Raw genomic sequence first — 20052 nt, 5'->3', positions numbered from 1 at the left:
TACAAATTATTTTATATTCAGTTAATTCAAAATGTTGCAGCTAGAGTACTAGCAGGGACTAGAAGGAGAGAGCATATCTCACCCATATTGGTGTTGCTGTTAATTCTAGAATAGAATTTAAAATTCTTCTTCTTACTTATAAGGTTTTGAATAATCAGGTCCCACCTTATCTTAGGGACCTCATAGTACCATATCACCCCAATAGAAGGCTTCGCTCTCAGACTGCAGGCTTACTTGTAGTTCCTAGGGTTAGGAGTAGAATGGGAGGCAGAGCCTTCAGCTTTCAGGCTCCTCTCCTGTGGAACCAGCTCCCAATTCAGATCAGGGAGACAGACACCCTCTCTACTTTTAAGATTAGGCTTAAAACTTTCCTTTTTGCTAAAGCTTATAGTTAGGGCTGGATCAGGTGACCCTGAACCATCCCTTAGTTATGCTGCTATAGACTTAGACTGCTGGGGGGTTCCCATGATGCACTGAGTATTTCTTTCTCTTTTTGCTCTGTATGCACCACTCTGCATTTAATCATTAGTGATTGATCTCTGCAACCCTCCACAGCATGTCTTTTTCCTGGTTCTCTACCTCAGCCCCAACCAGTCCCAGCAGAAGACTGCCCCTCCCCGAGCCTGGTTCTGCTGGAGGTTTCTTCCTGTTAAAAGGGAGTTTTTCCTTCCCACTGTCGCCAAGTGCTTGCTCACAGGGGGTCGTTTTGACCGTTGGGGTTTTTACGTAATTATTGTATGGCCTTGCCTTACAATATAAAGCGCCTTGGGGCAACTGTTTGTTGTGATTTGGCGCTATATAAATAAAACTGATTGATTGAATTGATTGATATATATATAAAAAACATGTCACACCCTTCAAGTCAGAAAAAAAATGTTGCTTCCAAGTTAAATGTGCTCATAACTGGGGCTAAAACCAAACCAGATACAAACAATCCAGTGACTTTGAAGCAGTTGTAATCCATGATGGCCTGATGTTAGCAGCACAGACTGAACAAATCATGAGACTGGCTGGTTCAGTTTAGACAAAAAGAGCAAGAGACACCAACATGGACAATGGCAGTGAGAATTGTTTTAGTAAATTTGCAAAAGTGGAAGTGTTAGTGCAGACATAATTATTATGTGACAAAAAATGTATTGTCTAAGATATGTACTGTATAATCATACATTATTTGCAGGATATGCAAACCAAGTAAAAATAAAAATTAAAAATGTAAATTAGTGTGAATGCTGTCCATGTTGGCATCATATTACTGCATAGAGAATATGAATACACATACTAGGGATTTTGAGCTGTTGCTTTGGAATTTATAAGAACCATTCCCCAAACAAAGAGAATCTCCTATATTTCAGGAACTTTTAAATCATTATCATTTGATTCCATTTTGGCCTCTGAAAGATCAGAACTACAAACTCAATTCTTAAAGTGCTTGCACTGTATCAGATCAGAAGACGAGCACCCAAAACTGTGTGACTTTACACCAAATTAATCAAAGTCGACCAGGTGTGCTTTTAGGGCGCTGAACGTCAGTCAATTTGTATTTATTCATCTGTGATGTACTCATTTTAATACAGATTTATAAATTCCTTTGAATAAATCACATAGAATTATTCGACACTAAATCTATGGTGTGTTTAAAGCTGTTTGCAAAGCATGCTGGGATGGGGTTAAGAAGCCACTCACTGGATGAATCACACCTAAAATGACCACTGCCTAGGCCCAGGCAACGGCACCACAGCTTGAAGCCAGTGTCAGACATGCGCTCCCACTCTGAGCCCACCTCATGGTAGGTGTGAGTGAATGTGTCGTAACACACATCCTGGATGGTGGAAATGGGGATGTCACCTGGAACTAAAGAGGAAAAGAGAAGTACACTTAGAAATAATCCCATGTATGCTCCAGGTGAAGATGGCATCACCTATAAAGACTGAGGATGTAGATGGAAATTTTCTTTAAAAAGGTGGTATATAAAACCTTTCTGCAAGTTAATATTCATCAAAGGTGTCTTACAAACAAATATTCAAGTCTTCATCCAAAATTTACCCCCAAAATACTGAGGTGATGCATCTTTAAACAAGAGTAATGCAAAGCGTGACATATGTCCCTGCTGGTATGTTAAGTTGGTGATTTTATTGGTGGGGGGTGAGGATAAAGACTGCTGTTTTAATGGGATATGGTCTATTTGTATAGCAAAATATTGCTGCTTTTCAACTGTTTGCAGTGTATTGACCCCCATTTTTGAAAGGATATGTTGGCAATATTGGATGACAGATGACCCCCATTTTTGAAAGGAACCTTCCTCCATCCTCCCTTAGTTCACCATGAAGAAATGGTTTCAATTAAATGAAGCATTCTTTAGCTATTGTGTGGAAACAAAAATCAAGTTTGTGTTGTAGCGGCCTTATTGGATAACGGATATTAGCCATTTTCAAAAGGAACCTTCTTCCCACTTTCCCCAATACACCACCAAGAAATGGTTTCAATCAGACAACACAATCTTCAGCTATTGTGCAGAAAGTAAAAGTTTACGGATGGATGTTTGGACAGATGGAAGGGGTGAAAACAAAATGCATTCCCCTTCGTTGAGCGGGAGGAAAAAAAACAAAAAACAAACAAACAAAAAAAAACAGAAACAAAACAAAAACCCTCTTCAAATGTTTTAAGACGTGACCGGTTTCTGTCCTGTCACTTTAAATGGGAATGCTATGCTAATTGGCACCCCCTTCTTTCCCACAAATCATGCAAGCGTCATACAGAGTAATGGATATCTCACACAGCAAGCCACAGGATAAGGAATTCTGTGATGCAAGTTGAATTTCAAAAAGGTGCCGTTTCAATTTGCCACATTACACAATAGTTCCTACATGTACTGAGAGAAATGTGGGACTTATAAAGTGATTTTACTCACTATAACCCCTTTAATAACTTTTCATTGTTGGGGTATTACTTGCCGCAGTGATATTATCATGTGTAATAAACAGTCCAATACAGTGTTATCAAAATGTGCATTTGTCAGGTCTGTCTAACAGAATATGAACTCTTGAAAGTGAAACCTGCAAAGTACAATTGAAACGCCCAATGTAAAGCAATGTTACATAACATTAACATGCACATGCAACATGAGTGCACGTTAAGATCAGGTCTGTCACAGTACATAATTTGCACATGTATGTGTGGACTACTGTACCAGCATTGCCAACTGTGACAACTTCCTCCAGAACCTTCTCTCTAGCAGTGCCCCTCACGGCTTCTACGACAACATTATAGGACGCTCCGGATGTCAATCCAATCAATGTGGCACGGTTGGCAGTCCCGGGAAGACGCATCTGTGCAGTGGAAGAGAAAGCCATAAGACAGTCTGATGTCTCAATCACTGAACATACAGAAGCACTGGTGTGTGTTTGAGTGTGTACCTGAAAGTCCCTTTCCTCCAGGTGTGTGATGGGATTACAGGACACCACGTACTCGGACGTCTGAGGGATTTGTTGCCACAAGATCGTTGTAAATGTCTGTGCTTCTTGGGGCAATTCTGTCTCGTTGTCAGGGAAACCAAAAGGAAGCCCCGCCTGAAAGCCTTCATTCACCTGCAGGACCAAACAGAATGCATAAAAGGTCTGAGTTCCTCAAACGACCCAGCCAAACCATTGGATATTTTAAAACAACCATCTTTTGCTGTAAAAGTAATTGTTTTTCTTTGCCACATTAATGTGGACACAACATGTCTAGGTGTCATAATCATACAATAAGTCAGGAAGCACCAGGATCCTGAATATTTGGACCACCATTATCCTGAAATGAAAACCGTATCACCAAACACCTCTGTCCAGCAACCTCATGGCTAAGTGTTTCCCAGACATCTTTCAACCTCATAGGATGGGCTCTTAGAATTCAGGACGTCATTGAAAGAGTGGATCTTAGACTTGATCCAGGACAAATGCAACCCCAGACAGTCCAACTCCTCGCTCTGATTCTCAAGTGTAACAGGGTATCCATTGATTCTACACAGATGACAGTATTGCCTATAAAGTCAAGGTCAGTAAAGATTTTGTCCCTGACCAAGGCACCCAAGTTGCTGGACTCCTTAAAGTTATCCAACAATCAGTCTACACAAATAATAATAGAGTAGGAGCCAGAACACATGAATACCAGAGTTCATTGGGAAGAACTCAAAGACTCATATATATATATGCTGATTATGATGTCCCGCAGGGTGGCATGGTGGATTAGTGGTTAACACTGCAAGGTCCTGGGTTTGCTTTAGACCAGGTGTGAGTGACTGTGAATGTGTTTGTTTCTATGTGTTGACCCTGCATTGGACTGGCAACCTGTCCAATGTGTACCCTGCCTCATTCCCAAAGAATGCTCTATCTCTAGACTTCAGACCCTTGACCCTTAATTGGAATAAGTGGGCATTAGAAAAAGAAAAAAGAATGTATGAAGCCCTACAACGTCTTGGGGATCCCGTGAATTCTCAGACTGTTCCACAAATTAGCCTGTACAACAGTATCAAATGTTTTAATAAAAAACAACATTCTGCAAACAAGCATTACTGATAGTCATGCTCGAGTTTTGTAAATGGACTGCATTTATATCAAAGCAAATCAATTTCATTTATATAGCGCCAAATCACAACAAACCGTTGCCCCAAGACGATTCATATTGTAAGGCAAAGCCATACAATAATTACGGAAAAACCCCAAATGTCAAAACGACCCCCTGTGAGCAAGCACTTGGTGACAGTGGGAAGGAAAAACTCCCTTTTAACAGGAAGAAACCTCCAGCAGAACCAGGCTCAGGGAGGGGCAGTCTTCTGCTGGGACTGGTTGGGGCTGAGGGAGAGAACCAGGAAAAAGACATGCTGTGGAGGGCAGCAGAAATCAATCACTAATGATTAAATGCAGAGTGGTGCGTACAGAGCAAAAAGAGAAAGAAACACTCAGTGCATCATGGGAACCCCCCAGCAGTTTAAGTCTATAGCAGCATAACTAAGGGATGGTTCAGGGTCACCTGATCCAGCCCTAACTATAAGCTTTAGCAAAAAGGAAAGTTTTAAGCCTAATCTTAAAAGTAGAGTGTGTGTCTGTCTCCCTGATCTGAATTGGGAGCTGGTTCCAGAGGAGAGGAGCCTGAAAGCTGAAGGCTCTGCCTCCCATTCTACTCTTACAAACCCTAGGAACTACAAGTAAGCCTGTAGTCTGAGAGCGAAGCGCTCTATTGGGGTGATATGGTACTATGAGGTCCCTAAGATAAGATGGGACCTGATTATTCAAAACCTTATAAGTAAGAAGAAGAATTTTAAATTCTATTCTAGAATTAACTGGAAGCCAATGAAGAGAGGCCAATATGGGTGAGATATGCTCTCTCCTTCTAGTCCCTTCAGTACTCTAGCTGCAGCATTTTGAATTAACTGAAGGCTTTTCAGGGAACTTTTAGGACAACCTGATAATAATGAATTACAATAGTCCAGCCTAGAGGAAATACGAGGTCTATTAGATAATAAACCGACCCTTTTATTTATTTTTTTAACTATATGGATTTGAATGACATGCGATTACACCAATCATGCTTGAACCCTCGTGCGCATGCGTGAGTTTTTTCACACGTGTCGGTGATGTCATTTCCCTGTGGGCAGGCCTTGAGTGAGATGTGGTCCCGCCCTCTCGGCTGAATTCCTTTGTTTCACACGCTGCTCGAGACGGCGCGCGTTGCTTTATCAAACTTTTTTCTGGACCTGTGAGGAATATCCGAGTGGACACTATTGGAGAAATTAAGCTGGTTTTCGGTGAAAAGTTTAACGGCTGATGAGAGATTATGGGGTGTTTCTGTCGGTGTAAGGACTTCCCACGGAGCGGGACGTCGTGCAGCGCTTCCAGGCGCCGTCGTCGGCCTGTTTCGACCTGAAAACATCCTAATTTAAGGCTTAATTCACCCAGGATGTCGTGAGAGAACAGAGAAGATTCAGAAGAGGCCGGCATGAGGACTTTATGCGGACATTCCACTGTTTAAGTACGTTTTTTAATGAAAGACGTGCGCGCAAATTCGCCGAGTCGTTTCCGTGACGACTCGGCAAATCTGTGTGCGCCGCGACAGGAAAAACACCTCCGTGTTGAAAACCATTTGTAAAATTCAGGCGGCTTTTGATGGCTTTCAACAAGTGAGTAACTGAGAAATTGTTTAACAGCTTGGGCATGTTCCAACTTGCCCGTTAAGGTTTCCAACGGAGGTGTTTTTCCTGTTTCGACCCGCCGCGGTCGGGTCCGGCCCGACATGCGACTCTGCCCACACGTTCTTTCATTACAAAATGTCCATCAACAATGGAATGTCCGAATAAACTCCTCATGCCGACTTCTTCTGAAAGTTCTCTGTTCTCTGACGACTTACTGGGTCAACAGAGCCTGAAATGTGGAAGTTTTCAACGTGAAACGGCGAGATGCTGCCGCCTCGAAGCGCAGATCGACGTCAGGCGCCATGGGCCGTCCTTACGGCGACACTACCAGACCAAAATCTCTCATCAGCCGTTAAAATTTTTACCGAAAACCAGCTGAATTTATCGAATGGTGTCCACTCAGTTGTGCCTTACAGTTTTGAAAAAATTTTGATCAAACAAAGCAGCAGTCTCTGAGCCATTCCTAAACAATGAAAAAAAAATCAACGAGAGGGTGGGCCACTCCTCACTCAAAGACTACCCACAGGCGAATGACGTAACCGACAGGCGTGAAAAACACTCTCGCATGCCCACAAGGGTTCAAGCATGTCTGATGTAATCACACGTGATTCAAATCCATATGGTTTTTGAAAAAAATAATAAGGTCGGATACTTTTCTAATAGACCTCGTAAATGCATGAATTAGTTTTTCAGCATCACTCTGAGACAAGACCTTTCTAATTTTAGAGATATTGCGCAAATGCAAAAAAGCAGTCCTACATATTTGTTTAATATGCGCATTGAATGACATATCCTCATCAAAAATGACTCCAAGATTTCTCACAGTATTACTAGAGGTCAGGGTAATGCCATCCAGAGTAAGGATCTGGTTAGACACCATGTTTCTAAGATTTGTGGGGCCAAGTACAATAACTTCAGTTTTATCTGAGTTTAAAAGCAGGAAATTAGAGGTCATCCATGTCTTTACGTCTGTAAGACAATCCTGCAGTTTAGCTAATTGGTGTGTGTCCTCTGGCTTCATGGATAGATAAAGCTGAGTATCATCTGCGTAATAATGAAAATTTAAGCAATGCTGTCTAATAATACCGCCTAAGGGAAGCATGTATAAAGTGAATAAAATTGGTCCTAGCACGGAACCTTGTGGAACTCCATAATTAACCTTAGTCTGTGAAGAAGATTCCCCATTTACATGAACAAATTGTAATCTATTAGATAAATATGATTCAAACCACCGCAGCGCAGTGCCTTTAATACCTATGGCATGCTCTAATCTCTGTAATAAAATTTTATGGTCAACAGTATCAAAAGCAGCACTGAGGTCTAACAGAACAAGCACAGAGATGAGTCCACTGTCTGAGGCCATAAGAAGATCATTTGTAACCTTCACTAATGCTGTTTCTGTACTATGATGAATTTCGAAACCCTGACTGAAACTCTTCAAATAGACCATTCCTCTGCAGATGATCAGTTAGCTGTTTTACAACTACCCTTTCAAGAATTTTTGAGAGAAAAGGAAGGTTGGAGATTGGCCTATAATTAGCTAAGATAGATGGGTCAAGTGATGGCTTTTTAAGTAATGGTTTAATTACTGCCACCTTAAAAGCCTGTGGTACATAGCCAACTAATAAAGACAGATTGATCATATTTAAGATCGAAGCATTAATTAATGGTAGGGCTTCCTTGAGCAGCCTGGTAGGAATGGGGTCTAATTGACATGTTGATGGTTTGGAGGAAGTAACTAATGAAAATAACTCAGACAGAACAATCGGAGAGAAAGAGTCTAATCAAATACCGGCATCACTGAAAGCAGCTAAAGAGAACAATATGTCTTTGGGATGGTTATGAGTAATTTTTTTCTCTAATAGTTAAAATATTATTATTAGCAAAGAAAGTCATGAAGTCATTACTAGTTAAAGTTAAAGGAATACTCGGCTCAATAGAGCTCTGACTCTGTCAGCCTGGCTACAGTGCTGAAAAGAAACCTGGGGTTGTTGTTATTTTCTTCAATTAGTGATGAGTAGTAAGATGTCCTAGCTTTACGGAGGGCTTTTTTTAATAGAGCAACAGACTCTTTTTCCAGGCTAAGTGAAGATCTTCTAAATTAGTGAGATGCCATTTCCTCTCCAACTTACAGGTTATCTGCTTTAAGCTGCAAGTTTGTGAGTTATACCACGGAGTCAGGCACTTCTGATTTAAGGGTCTCTTTTTCAGAGGAGCTACAGCATCCAAAGTTGTCCTCAATGAGGATATAAAACTATTGACGAGATAATCTATCTCACTAAATCAATCAATCAATTTTTTTATATAGCGCCAAATCACAACAAACAGTTGCCCCAAGGCGCTTTATATTGTAAGGCAAGGCCATACAATAATTATGTAAAACCCCAACGGTCAAAACGACCCCCTGTGAGCAAGCACTTGGCTACAGTGGGAAGGAAAAAAACTCCCTTTTAACAGGAAGAAACCTCCAGCAGAACCAGGCTCAGGGAGGGGCAGTCTTCTGCTGGGACTGGTTGGGGCTGAGGGAGAGAACCAGGAAAAAGACATGCTGTGGAGGGGAGCAGAGATCAATCACTAATGATTAAATGCAGAGTGGTGCATACAGAGCAAAAAGAGAAAGAAACAGTGCATCATGGGAACCCCCCAGCAGTCTACGTCTATAGCAGCATAACTAAGGGATGGTTCAGGGTCACCTGATCCAGCCCTAACTATAAGCTTTAGCAAAAAGGAAAGTTTTAAGCCTAATCTTAAAAGTAGAGAGGGTGTCTGTCTCCCTGATCTGAATTGGGAGCTGGTTCCACAGGAGAGGAGCCTGAAAGCTGAAGGCTCTGCCTCCCATTCTACTCTTACAAACCCTAGGAACTACAAGTAAGCCTGTGGTCTGAGAGCGAAGCGCTCTATTGGGGTGATATGGTACTACGAGGTCCCTAAGATAAGATGGGACCTGATTATTCAAAACCTTATAAGTAAGAAGAAGAATTTTAAATTCTATTCTAGAATTAACAGGAAGCCAATGAAGAGAGGCCAATATGGGTGAGATATGCTCTCTCCTTCTAGTCCCCGTCAGTACTCTAGCTGCAGCATTTTGAATTAACTGAAGGCTTTTTAGGGAACTTTTAGGACAACCTGATAATAATGAATTACAATAGTCCAGCCTAGAGGAAATAAATGCATGAATTAGTTTTTCAGCATCACACTGAGACAAGACCTTTCTGATTTTAGAGATATTGCGTAAATGCAAAAAAGCAGTCCTACATATTTGTTTAATATGCGCTTTGAATGACATATCCTGATCAAAAATGACTCCAAGATTTCTCACAGTATTACTAGAGGTCAGGGTAATGCCATCCACAGTAAGGATCTGGTTAGACACCATGTTTCTAAGATTTGTGGGGCCAAGTACAATAACTTCAGTTTTATCTGAGTTTAAAAGCAGGAAATTAGAGGTCATCCATGTCTTTATGTCTGTAAGACAATCCTGCAGTTTAGCTAATTGGTGTGTGTCCTCTGGCTTCATGGATAGATAAAGCTGGGTATCATCTGCGTAACAATGAAAATTTAAGCAATACCGTCTAATAATACTGCCTAAGGGAAGCATGTATAAAGTGAATAAAATTGGTCCTAGCACAGAACCTTGTGGAACTCCATAATTAACTTTAGTCTGTGAAGAAGATTCCCCATTTACATGAACAAATTGTAATCTATTAGACAAATATGATTCAAACCACCGCAGCGCAGTGCCTTTAATACCTATGGCATGCTCTAATCTCTGTAATAAAATTTTATGGTCAACAGTATCAAAAGCAGCACTGAGGTCTAACAGAACAAGCACAGAGATGAGTCCACTGTCCGAGGCCATAAGAAGATCATTTGTAACCTTCACTAATGCTGTTTCTGTACTATGATGAATTCTAAAACCTGACTGAAACTCTTCAAATAGACCATTCCTCTGCAGATGATCAGTTAGCTGTTTTACAACTACCCTTTCAAGAGTTTTTGAGAGAAAAGGAAGGTTGGAGATTGGCCTATAATTAGCTAAGATAGCTGGGTCAAGTGATGGCTTTTTAAGTAATGGTTTAATTACTGCCACCTTAAAAGCCTGTGGTACATAGCCAACTAACAAAGATAGATTGATCATATTTAAGATCGAAGCATTAAATAATGGTAGGGCTTCCTTGAGCAGCCTGGTAGGAATGGGGTCTAATAAACATGTTGATGGTTTGGATGAAGTAACTAATGAAAATAACTCAGACAGAACAATCGGAGAGAAAGAGTCTAACCAAATACCGGCATCACTGAAAGCAGCCAAAGATAACGATACGTCTTTGGGATGGTTATGAGTAATTTTTTTTCTAATAGTTAAAATTTTGTTAGCAAAGAAAGTCATGAAGTCATTACTAGTTAAAGTTAATCGAATACTCAGCTCAATAGAGCTCTGACTCTTTGTCAGCCTGGCTACAGTGCTGAAAAGAAACCTGGGGTTGTTCTTATTTTCTTCAATTAGTGATGAGTAGAAAGATGTCCTAGCTTTACGGAGGGCTTTTTTATAGAGCAACAGACTCTTTTTCCAGGCTAAGTGAAGATCTTCTAAATTAGTGAGACGCCATTTCCTCTCCAACTTACGGGTTATCTGCTTTAAGCTACGAGTTTGTGAGTTATACCACGGAGTCAGGCACTTCTGATTTAAAGCTCTTTTTTAGAGGAGCTACAGCATCCAAAGTTGTCTTCAATGAGGATGTAAAACTATTGACGAGATACTCTATCTCACTTACAGAGTTTAGGTAGCTACTCTGCACTGTGTTGGTATATGGCATTAGAGAACATAAAGAAGGAATCATATCCTTAAACCTAGTTACAGCGCTTTCTGAAAGACTTCTAGTGTAATGAAACTTATTCCCCACTGCTGGGTAGTCCATCAGAGTAAATGTAAATGTTATTAAGAAATGATCAGACAGAAGGGAGTTTTCAGGGAATACTGTTAAGTCTTCAATTTCCATACCATAAGTCAGAACAAGATCTAAGGTATGATTAAAGTGGTGGGTGGACTCATTTACATTTTGAGCAAAGCCAATCGAGTCTAACAATAGATTAAATGCAGTGTTGAGGCTGTCATTCTCAGCATCTGTGTGAATGTTAAAATCGCGCACTATAATTATCTTATCTGAGCTAAGCACTAAGTCAGACAAAAGGTCCGAAAATTCACAGAGAAACTCACAGTAACGACCAAGTGGACGATAGATAACAACAAATAAAACTGGTTTTTGGGACTTCCAATTTGGATGGACAAGACTAAGAGACAAGCTTTCAAATGAATTAAAGCTCTGTCTGGGTTATTGATTAATTAATAAGCTGGAGTGGAAGATTGCTGCTAATCCTCCGCCTCGGCCCGTGCTACGAGCGTTCTGGCAGTTAGTGTGACTCGGGGGTGTTGACTCATTTAAACTAACATATTCATCCTGCTGTAACCAGGTTTCTGTAAGGCAGAATAAATCAATATGTTGATCAATTATTATATCATTTACTAACAGGGACTTAGAAGAGAGAGATCTAATGTTTAATAGACCACATTTAACTGTTTTAGTCTGTGGTGCAGTTGAAGGTGATATATTATTTTTTCTTTTTGAATTTTTATGCTTAAATAGATTTTTGCTGGTTATTGGTGGTCTGGGAGCAGGCACCGTCTCTACGGGGATGGGGTAATGAGGGGATGGCAGGGGGAGAGAAGCTGCAGAGAGGTATGTAAGACTACAACTCTGCTTCCTGGTCCCAACCCTGGATAGTCACGGTTTAGAGGATTTAAGAAAACTGGCCAGATTTCTAGAAATGAGAGCTGCTCCATCCAAAGTGGGATGGATGCCGTCTCTCCTAACAAGACCAGGTTTTCCCCAGAAGCTTTGCCAATTATCTATGAAGCCCACCTCATTTTTTGGACACCACTCAGACAGCCAGCAATTCAAGGATTTATATCGCGCTTTTACATCTGCATCAGATGCATCAATGCCTCACAGTCACCCCAATGTGAGGCTGCTGCCATGCAAGGCGCCCACTACAAACCGGGAGAAACTCGGGGGTTAAGGACCTTGCCCAAGCGCCCTTAGTGACTTTCCGGTCTCACTGGGATTTAAACCGAGGATCCTGTGGTCTCAAGCCCAACACTTTAACCACTAGACCATCACCTTCCCCATAACCACTCTCAGAGCTACGATGTGTTTGATGGTTGACTTCGTTGGCATAAAACCAAAAGTGCCCTAGTGCTGTGCGGCACACAGCTGGCACTGAATCATTGTGGGAGGAATTCTTGCAAATATATTGCCTGCTATGGACCCCCAGAGTTATTCCATACCAGGCAATCACTCTTTCCTTTCCAGAGAGACAAGTCCTTTTGTCCTGTCTGCGGATATTATCAATTTTCCAAACAGAAACCAAGACTATGTACCACACCAAGACAACAGCATGTCCATCTCCCTGTCAGAATTCAGCCATGATACCATACCAGCAGCTTTACCTACCCTCAGTGGTTTCACCACCTTTGCTATCTCATTGAAATATAGTGGCAAAAATCTTACTGGTGGTTCCGCCACCAGAACCATGGCTTTGGAGATGTCCATCATCCTGATGGGAGCGCCGGCCTTATAAAACTGCTCAGTGCAACCAGGTAAACGGGACAATACAGCAGAGTCATCTGACAGGACCATACCATCCTTTGCAGTGAGACAAGATTTATGCTTAAAGATCACAGTGCTTTGATTCCACCAGGTCTTCACTTAGATTTTTGTTCATCTATATTCCAAGCCCAGTCCAACAGTTTCACCTGTTTTTGATCGAATTGGTCAATCTATTTTGTATAATGTTGCTATCAAACCAACTAACAGATGTGACAGAATTAAATAATATCAACAGTTCATACAATATAATGAAATACTTCACACAGAGAATACATTACGTATTCCAAGACTTGTGTACCTTGACCAGGGGTACTCTATTTCCATCAGGGTCTGCTGTAGGGATGTAGATCAAGGGCTCTCTGAGAATGGGTCTCTGGCCCTCTTTGGGTCCATTGTAATGGCCATTAAGTCTGTTGTTGGGGCCTAGGTTCTGGTACTCTGTGTAGATGCGCTGGCCATGCTGGCCTGGTTGATTCTGCCCACTAGTACCAGCTAAGTGAACCTGGTTGGAATTGAAACTGGAAACGAAAGGAGAAAACACGGAGATGCTCTAAAGAGGAACAATAGCATTTGAAGAATAAAAAAATAAATCTGACATCTTACATTCAGCATAATTAATAATGACAGCAAACAGGATAATATGCAGCATGTGAGCTTACATCTTGTCACTGAAGGTCTCTGGAACATCCAGGATGTCAGTGCTGGGTCGGTGAGGGACAGGGAGGTGGGAAAGATCAGGAATCAGCTGGTGATCGGGAGCTGGCTCTGATTGGATGAGACACGCAGTTATCACAGCCATTAGATGTTAGCAGGGACAAACAAAGGTGCATAATACAGTGCATCCGGAAAGTATTCACGGGCAGCACAGTGGATTAGTGGTTAACACTGCTGCCTCACAGCGAGAAGGTCATGGGTACGATTCCCACCTGGCCTCTCTGTGTGGAGTTTGTGTGTTCTCCTTGTGTTTGCGTGGGTTCTCTCTGGGAGCTCCAACTTCCTCCCACATCCAAAGACATGCAGGTCAGGTGGACTGGACACTTTAAATTGTCCGTAGGTATGTGTGCGCGGGTGTGACTGTGTTTGTTTGTCTATATGTGGCCCTGTGACAGACTGGCGTCCTGTCTAGAGTATACCCCGCCTCACGCTCTATGACTGCTGGGATAGGCTCCAGCCCCCCGCGACCCTTAATTGGAATAAGCGGATGAAGATGAGTGCATGAGAGACTATTAAAAATAAAAACTAAGAAATCACATGTACATAAGTATTCACAGCTCAGGTGTATCCTGTTTCCACTGATCATCCTTGAGATGTTTCTACAACTTAATTGAAGTCCACCTGGGGTAAATTCAGCTGACTGGACATGATTTGAAAAGGCACACACCTATCTACATATAAGGTCGCACAGTTCACAGTGCATGTCAGAGCACAAACCAAGCATGAAGTCAAAGTCAAAGTCTCAATTACACATTTGGTGTATTTGTGCTTTTTCTGTGTTCTGCCTGGTGAGAGAACAGGTCTGGATTTAGAGTATCAGACACAGACTGGTTATATCTGCAAATTATTGTATCAGGGAATGTCTACATGCATTCATGGATAAAGATGGGAGTGGACAGCATGCCATGCACATACATACACTTCCATGTTAATAGATTTATATATATATATATATATATATAAAAAAAAAAGAGTCAAGCATACAAATAGCTTTATAATTCTGGTGAAAAGAAAGCATATTAAAATTTATTTGCAATTCTGCGGTTTCACAAATGAAGTCCCTGGTGACCCATATTAGCTTGCTGATGTAGTTTTATTCACTTACAGCACTATTCGCACATAACCATAGCAGCTTTTTAGTTTAACAATTTTATTTTATTAAAATAGATTTAATGCTGTGTACTTGTCACAAAATTCTTGGAGAAACCAAACATTTATGACAGTGATAGAGTACTCTTTACATAAACTAAATGATCAAATGAAGAAAAAAAAAATTGGAAATGTTTGCATTGTGCAGTAGGTGGACAGTGTCTACTTACGTGTTCTGGCCTTGCCCACTAGAGGCGTACTCCTCAAAGCATTCTGCAGGGCAACAATCTTAATGACATATTCTGTTCCTGGATTCAGACCTGTGAACAAATTCAAATAAACAATATGAATGTTAAAGGAATCATATGGCACAAAGTGAATTATAGTTGCGGTTTCATATTCAACTTCCTCAAGTCCCACTTGTTTATGTTTGTTCATGTCCCCTGGGACCAGGAAGATTTAAACCTGACATGGCTGGTTTTGGATGTCAGTGACCAGTGTTGCCAGAGTTACTTTGAAAAAGTAATCCAATTACTGATTACTCCTTGAAAAAGTAACTTAGTTACTTTACTGATTACTCAATTGTAAAAGTAACTAAGTTAGATTACTAGTTACTTTTTTAGTTACTTTCCCCAGCTGCCCACAACAACCCTCTGCCACCTCAACATGACAATGATACCTGTTTTGCCAAAACTTACTTTATAGTCACCCTTTCTTGACTTCAATAAAAATAAATACTTGTTTTATAAAAAGTAAAATAAAGACCTCTTTCTTGACCTCATATTTAACTGTTGACAGCACTGTAACAGTAAAACTTGCAATTTCGAACCTACACTGTTTATAAATGTAACTATTAAATTCATTCTAGCATTTTTCTAACATTTAAATTCTCTCTAAATATTTTACTTGTTGAAATTAATATTATTTTAAGTAGTATTAGTAGTTGTAGTAAAAAAAAGGCTTCAAAACTGGACCTTTAATCTAGGGGTGTTGTGGGGGAGCACATCCCTGCCCCACGCCCCCATTCCATCTGGATTCGCCCCTGCTTTGGCATTTGAGCACAAAGAATGGATAATATTTATTTATGCAGAAAACATGACCAGATTTACAGGTAAGAAAGTTTTATTGCGTTTTCACATCATGTGGTCCTCAGAAAGAGAGTTTAGGTGCATCTGAGTGGAAAATAGTGTTAGTTGTTGACGCATCGCGGAGGATCAGCTATTTTTAGCAGCAGATACGGAGCGGCTCAGCTCAGAATTCTAAATAAAGGAGGAAAAAAGTATAAAAATGTCTTTGTAAAGCTCAGTGCAGGTGTGCTGATCACCGTGCTTTAAGAGGTGAGGACAAGTCGAGCAGCTGCAAAAAACCGTGGATGAAAAGCTCACAGCCCGCTTAAAGTGGGCAGTTCAGTCGAACCCCGACCTCCTGCCCACAGACCAAGTTTAATGCTGCTATTGACCCACAATGAAAAATAATAGTAACGCACAGTGACATGGAGAAATAACTTTAATCTGATTACTGATTTGGAAAGATTAACGCATTAGATTACTCGTTACTAAAAAAAGTGGTCAGATTAGAGTAACACGTTACCGGCATCACTGTCAGTGACATATGGAAATGAATTCTATATCTGAAGTTGCTGGTACTGTATATGGCCACTCAGAGTCTGCAACCTGTGTGACACACCTCCACCACCATTACATAAAGAGAAGCTCCCTTTTTGATGGTGGGGGTGTGGCAAGCAGCAGTTTATTTCCATTTAAAGTAACACACAGAAATCAGACATTTCTTTAAAACCTGACAATAAGGCATTCCTCACAGATTATGCGGTAGCTTAGGCTATGAACATCTGTGCTTTTTTTTTTTTTTTAAGACAACTGGCAACTTCTGTAAACTTTTGGAAATGTGAATATAACCCCTAAAAAGAACCAACTCCAGTGTTAACTAATACACAATTGTTTTTTGTTAAAGCTACATGATTGCTCTGTGACTCTCATGCCACACACTCACCACTGATGCTAGCATATCTCTGGCTGGGATGGGGTCTTGGGATGACTTCGCGAGGCAATCCTCCGGCCTCCTCATAGGTGACATAATACCCAGTGACCCCTGGACTCGGAGATGGCTCCCATGTGAAGGAAATACTGTTAGGATTCAGTGAAGTAAAACGGATATTGGAAGCTGGGATGACGACGGGTTTGGCTGGAAGACACACACACACACAAAATCAAGTCAGAAAACCAGCAATCTCACTCTACTTTGAAATCTTCCTCTGATATTTTCCAAGCTACAAGAATTTTTTAATATACTAGTTTGGGAGGCCTTGAGACTGACACATGAAAATAAATACTGAAAAATAAATACTGAAAATAATAAAATACTGTATCATCACATATGGCCATAAGATGGCGCTGTCTACATGCATGTCAAGCTGATCCTGTATGTTAAATGAGTTACTGTGATTGACACTTGAGCAGAAGATGGCAGCAACACACCATTAATAGTGCAGCAGATTACAAAATATTTACAGAGGAATCCTGAAAATGGTGATAGAAGTACCAAAATTCAGCACAAATACTCCTTAGATATTACTCTTTTGAAAAACCTGATTGGCCACTTGAATTTTCAATAGTCAGCCAGGTAAATTGAACAATTACACAGGGTTCAAAATTCAAAGATGCTCTAGTCGTACTGAAAACTGTACCACATTATTTGTCTGATCACAAAGATTCCAAAAAATGTATAGTTTGGACTATCTGTGACTGAATATTATGCAGTTATGGAGTAAAAACAGCAAGAATGTGACAAAGATCAATTTCAGTTTGTATAGGGGTCAAAAGTTAAAGTTGCTCCAGTTTTGGTACAAAGTGATGCAAATTAATAATAGGATTTTAAAAAGGGATAATTTGCACCATTTGTCATGCATAGTTATCACGTTATGGGGTAACATATGTCATAGAATCCAATGGATGTCGACATTGTTTGACCTTTACTTTGCAGACCAACCATTCAACACAGTCAAAACTATTCTATTTATTAATCCTACTACTACTACTAATAGCTCATCCAATAATTTGCATCACTTTTTTTTTCTTTTTTTTTTTTTTAAACCAGAACTGGAGCAACTTTAACTTTTGATTCCTGTACAAACTGAAATTGACCTTTGTCACATTGTTGCAGTTTTTAATCACATAATATTGAGTTACAGTCATCCAAACTATACCTTTTTGGAATATTTATGACCAGAAAAAAAATGTTTTCAATATGAATGGAGGATTTATTTATTTTTTTTTAATTTTGAGCTCTGTGTAATTCTTCAATGACCCCAACTTGGCTGCCTATTGAAAATTCAAGTGGCAAATCAGTTTTTTTTTAAAGAGAAATTTGGTGCTTCTATCACCATTTGCAGGACTGTTTCAGTTATTTGCTGCACTCTCAGCTGGATGCCAATGTCATAAAACCAGTAGAAGCAGCAGCATTGATAAGGAAATCCATTCTGTTAGAGAATTACTTAATGTAAGAAATCATGGTCTAAAACTGAAAGACTACACTTTTGATTAAGAAGAGGGAATATAACTTTTATCTTCCTCATGCAACAGTTTTTTGAACTGTATATATATATATATATATATATATATATATATATATATATATATATATATATACACATACATATATACATACACACATCCATTTGTATGTAAAAGCACATAATATACTGAGCTGGCATGACTGTAAAAACTCCAGAATAATCGACAACATTTATGAAAACATTCCAAACTGAACATTTTCTCTGATGCCACTGCCTACTTACAAACTGTATGCTATTGTTAAAATTCTGTTCCCTATAAATGCAATAAAAAACAAATTTTCACAATCATTCTCAGAAAAAGCAACAAATGGATACCTGTGGTAGCAGTGAGTGTAAAAGGTGTGCTGCGCAGTGTTCCTTTCAGTGTATAGACGTTGATTTTATAATGGGTGCCTGGTTCCAAACCTGAAGTGAAGACAGACCAGTTTAAGACAGATGCTCGATCTCTTTGGCCAAAAAACCCTTCTATGTAGTCATACGTTCATACCTGTGACAGTGTATGAGCGTGAATCTGGGCTGATGGTCCTGTGTACAGGACTGTGGCCAGTAGGGGAAGTAGGTGTAACCTCAATAAGAAAGCCAGACACTTTTTCTGTCTTAGAGCGCCAAGTGAGTGTGAAAGAAGAATCCTTAACATCAGAGATGCGTACACGCCGAGGAGTGCTGACACCTTAAGTGAGAAAAAGAGCAAGACATTTTTTTGTTTATAAAATTCACACATATTCTAACATTTATAAGTGCTGCTCAAAACAATCAGATTCCTTATTTTGACATGTGCACCAAGGAACTCCTGTTGTCCTTCTGCAATTTTATTTTAACAACAAACCCATGCTATTCTGTTCGATAAGTTATAATGTTTTCGCCCCTGATTGTTTGTTTGTGAACAGCCTGGAGCCCACAATTTTTCATTTATCGCTATGATTATACATATACACATATATACACATACACATATATACACATATACACATACACATATACACATACACACATACACATACGAGTGCTGTCAATAAAGTAACGGTCCTTTTTATTTTTTTCAAAAACTATATGGATTTCATTCATATGTTTTTACGTCAGACATGCTTGAACCCTCGTGCGCATGCGTGAGTTTTTCCACGCCTGTCGGTGACGTCATCCGCCTGTGAGCACTCCTTGTGGGAGGAGTCGTCCAGCCCCTCGTCGGAATTCCTTTGTCTGAGAAGTTGCTGAGAGACTGGCGCGTTGTTTGATCAAAATTTTTTCTAAACCTGTGAGACACATCGAAGTGGACACGGTTCGAAAAATTAAGCTGGTTTTCAGTGAAAACTTTAACGGCTGATGAGAGATTTTGAGGTGATACTGTCGCTTTAAGGACTTTTCACGGTGCGAGACGTCGTGCAGCGCTCTCAGGCAGCGTCGTCAGCCTGTTCAAGCTGAAAACCTCCACATTTCAAGCTCTATTGATCCAGGACGTCGTGAGAGAACAGAGAAGTTTCAGAAGAAGTCGGTTTCAGCATTTTATCCGGATATTCCACTGTTAAAGGAGATTTTTTTAATGAAAGACGTGCGGACGGGTCCGCGCGTCGGGACGCAGCCGACGCGGTGCGGCGGCACAGGAAAAACACCTCCGTGTTGATAACCATTTGTAAAATCCAGGTGGCTTTTGATGGCTTTCAGTGGAGTGAGTATATGAGAAATTATTTAACAGCTGGACATGTTCCAACTTGTCCTTAAGGCTTCCAATGGAGGTGTTTTTCCTGTGGCGGAGCGTCGCGGCGGCTGCATTACATTAAAAAAAATCTCCTTTAACAGTGGAATATCCGGATATACACACACACACACAC

At 40.4% G+C, this 20052-nt stretch overlaps 1 protein-coding gene across 2 annotated transcripts in view; it reads right to left on the bottom strand.

Annotated features, from left to right (window-relative positions):
* The window catches only part of fn1a (fibronectin 1a), a 120698-nt gene that overhangs the window by 9174 nt on the left and 91472 nt on the right, over positions 1–20052 (bottom strand). For both annotated transcript variants that reach the window (XM_034186618.1, XM_034186619.1), the window contains exons 37-45: positions 18714–18896; positions 18542–18631; positions 16645–16836; positions 14865–14954; positions 13491–13596; positions 13130–13349; positions 3414–3584; positions 3188–3326; positions 1684–1851 (exon numbers count right to left, since the gene is read on the bottom strand). In XM_034186618.1, the coding sequence (XP_034042509.1) occupies positions 1684–1851; positions 3188–3326; positions 3414–3584; positions 13130–13349; positions 13491–13596; positions 14865–14954; positions 16645–16836; positions 18542–18631; positions 18714–18896 (1359 nt within the window). The remainder of the gene's footprint in view (positions 1–1683; positions 1852–3187; positions 3327–3413; positions 3585–13129; positions 13350–13490; positions 13597–14864; positions 14955–16644; positions 16837–18541; positions 18632–18713; positions 18897–20052) is intronic.

Source organism: Thalassophryne amazonica, chromosome 14 (genome assembly GCF_902500255.1).
Source record: "Thalassophryne amazonica chromosome 14, fThaAma1.1, whole genome shotgun sequence".
Classification (NCBI taxonomy): domain Eukaryota; kingdom Metazoa; phylum Chordata; class Actinopteri; order Batrachoidiformes; family Batrachoididae; genus Thalassophryne; species Thalassophryne amazonica.
Note: the sequence above shows the minus strand (reverse complement) of the source record. Positions and strands in the feature narration are given on the sequence as shown.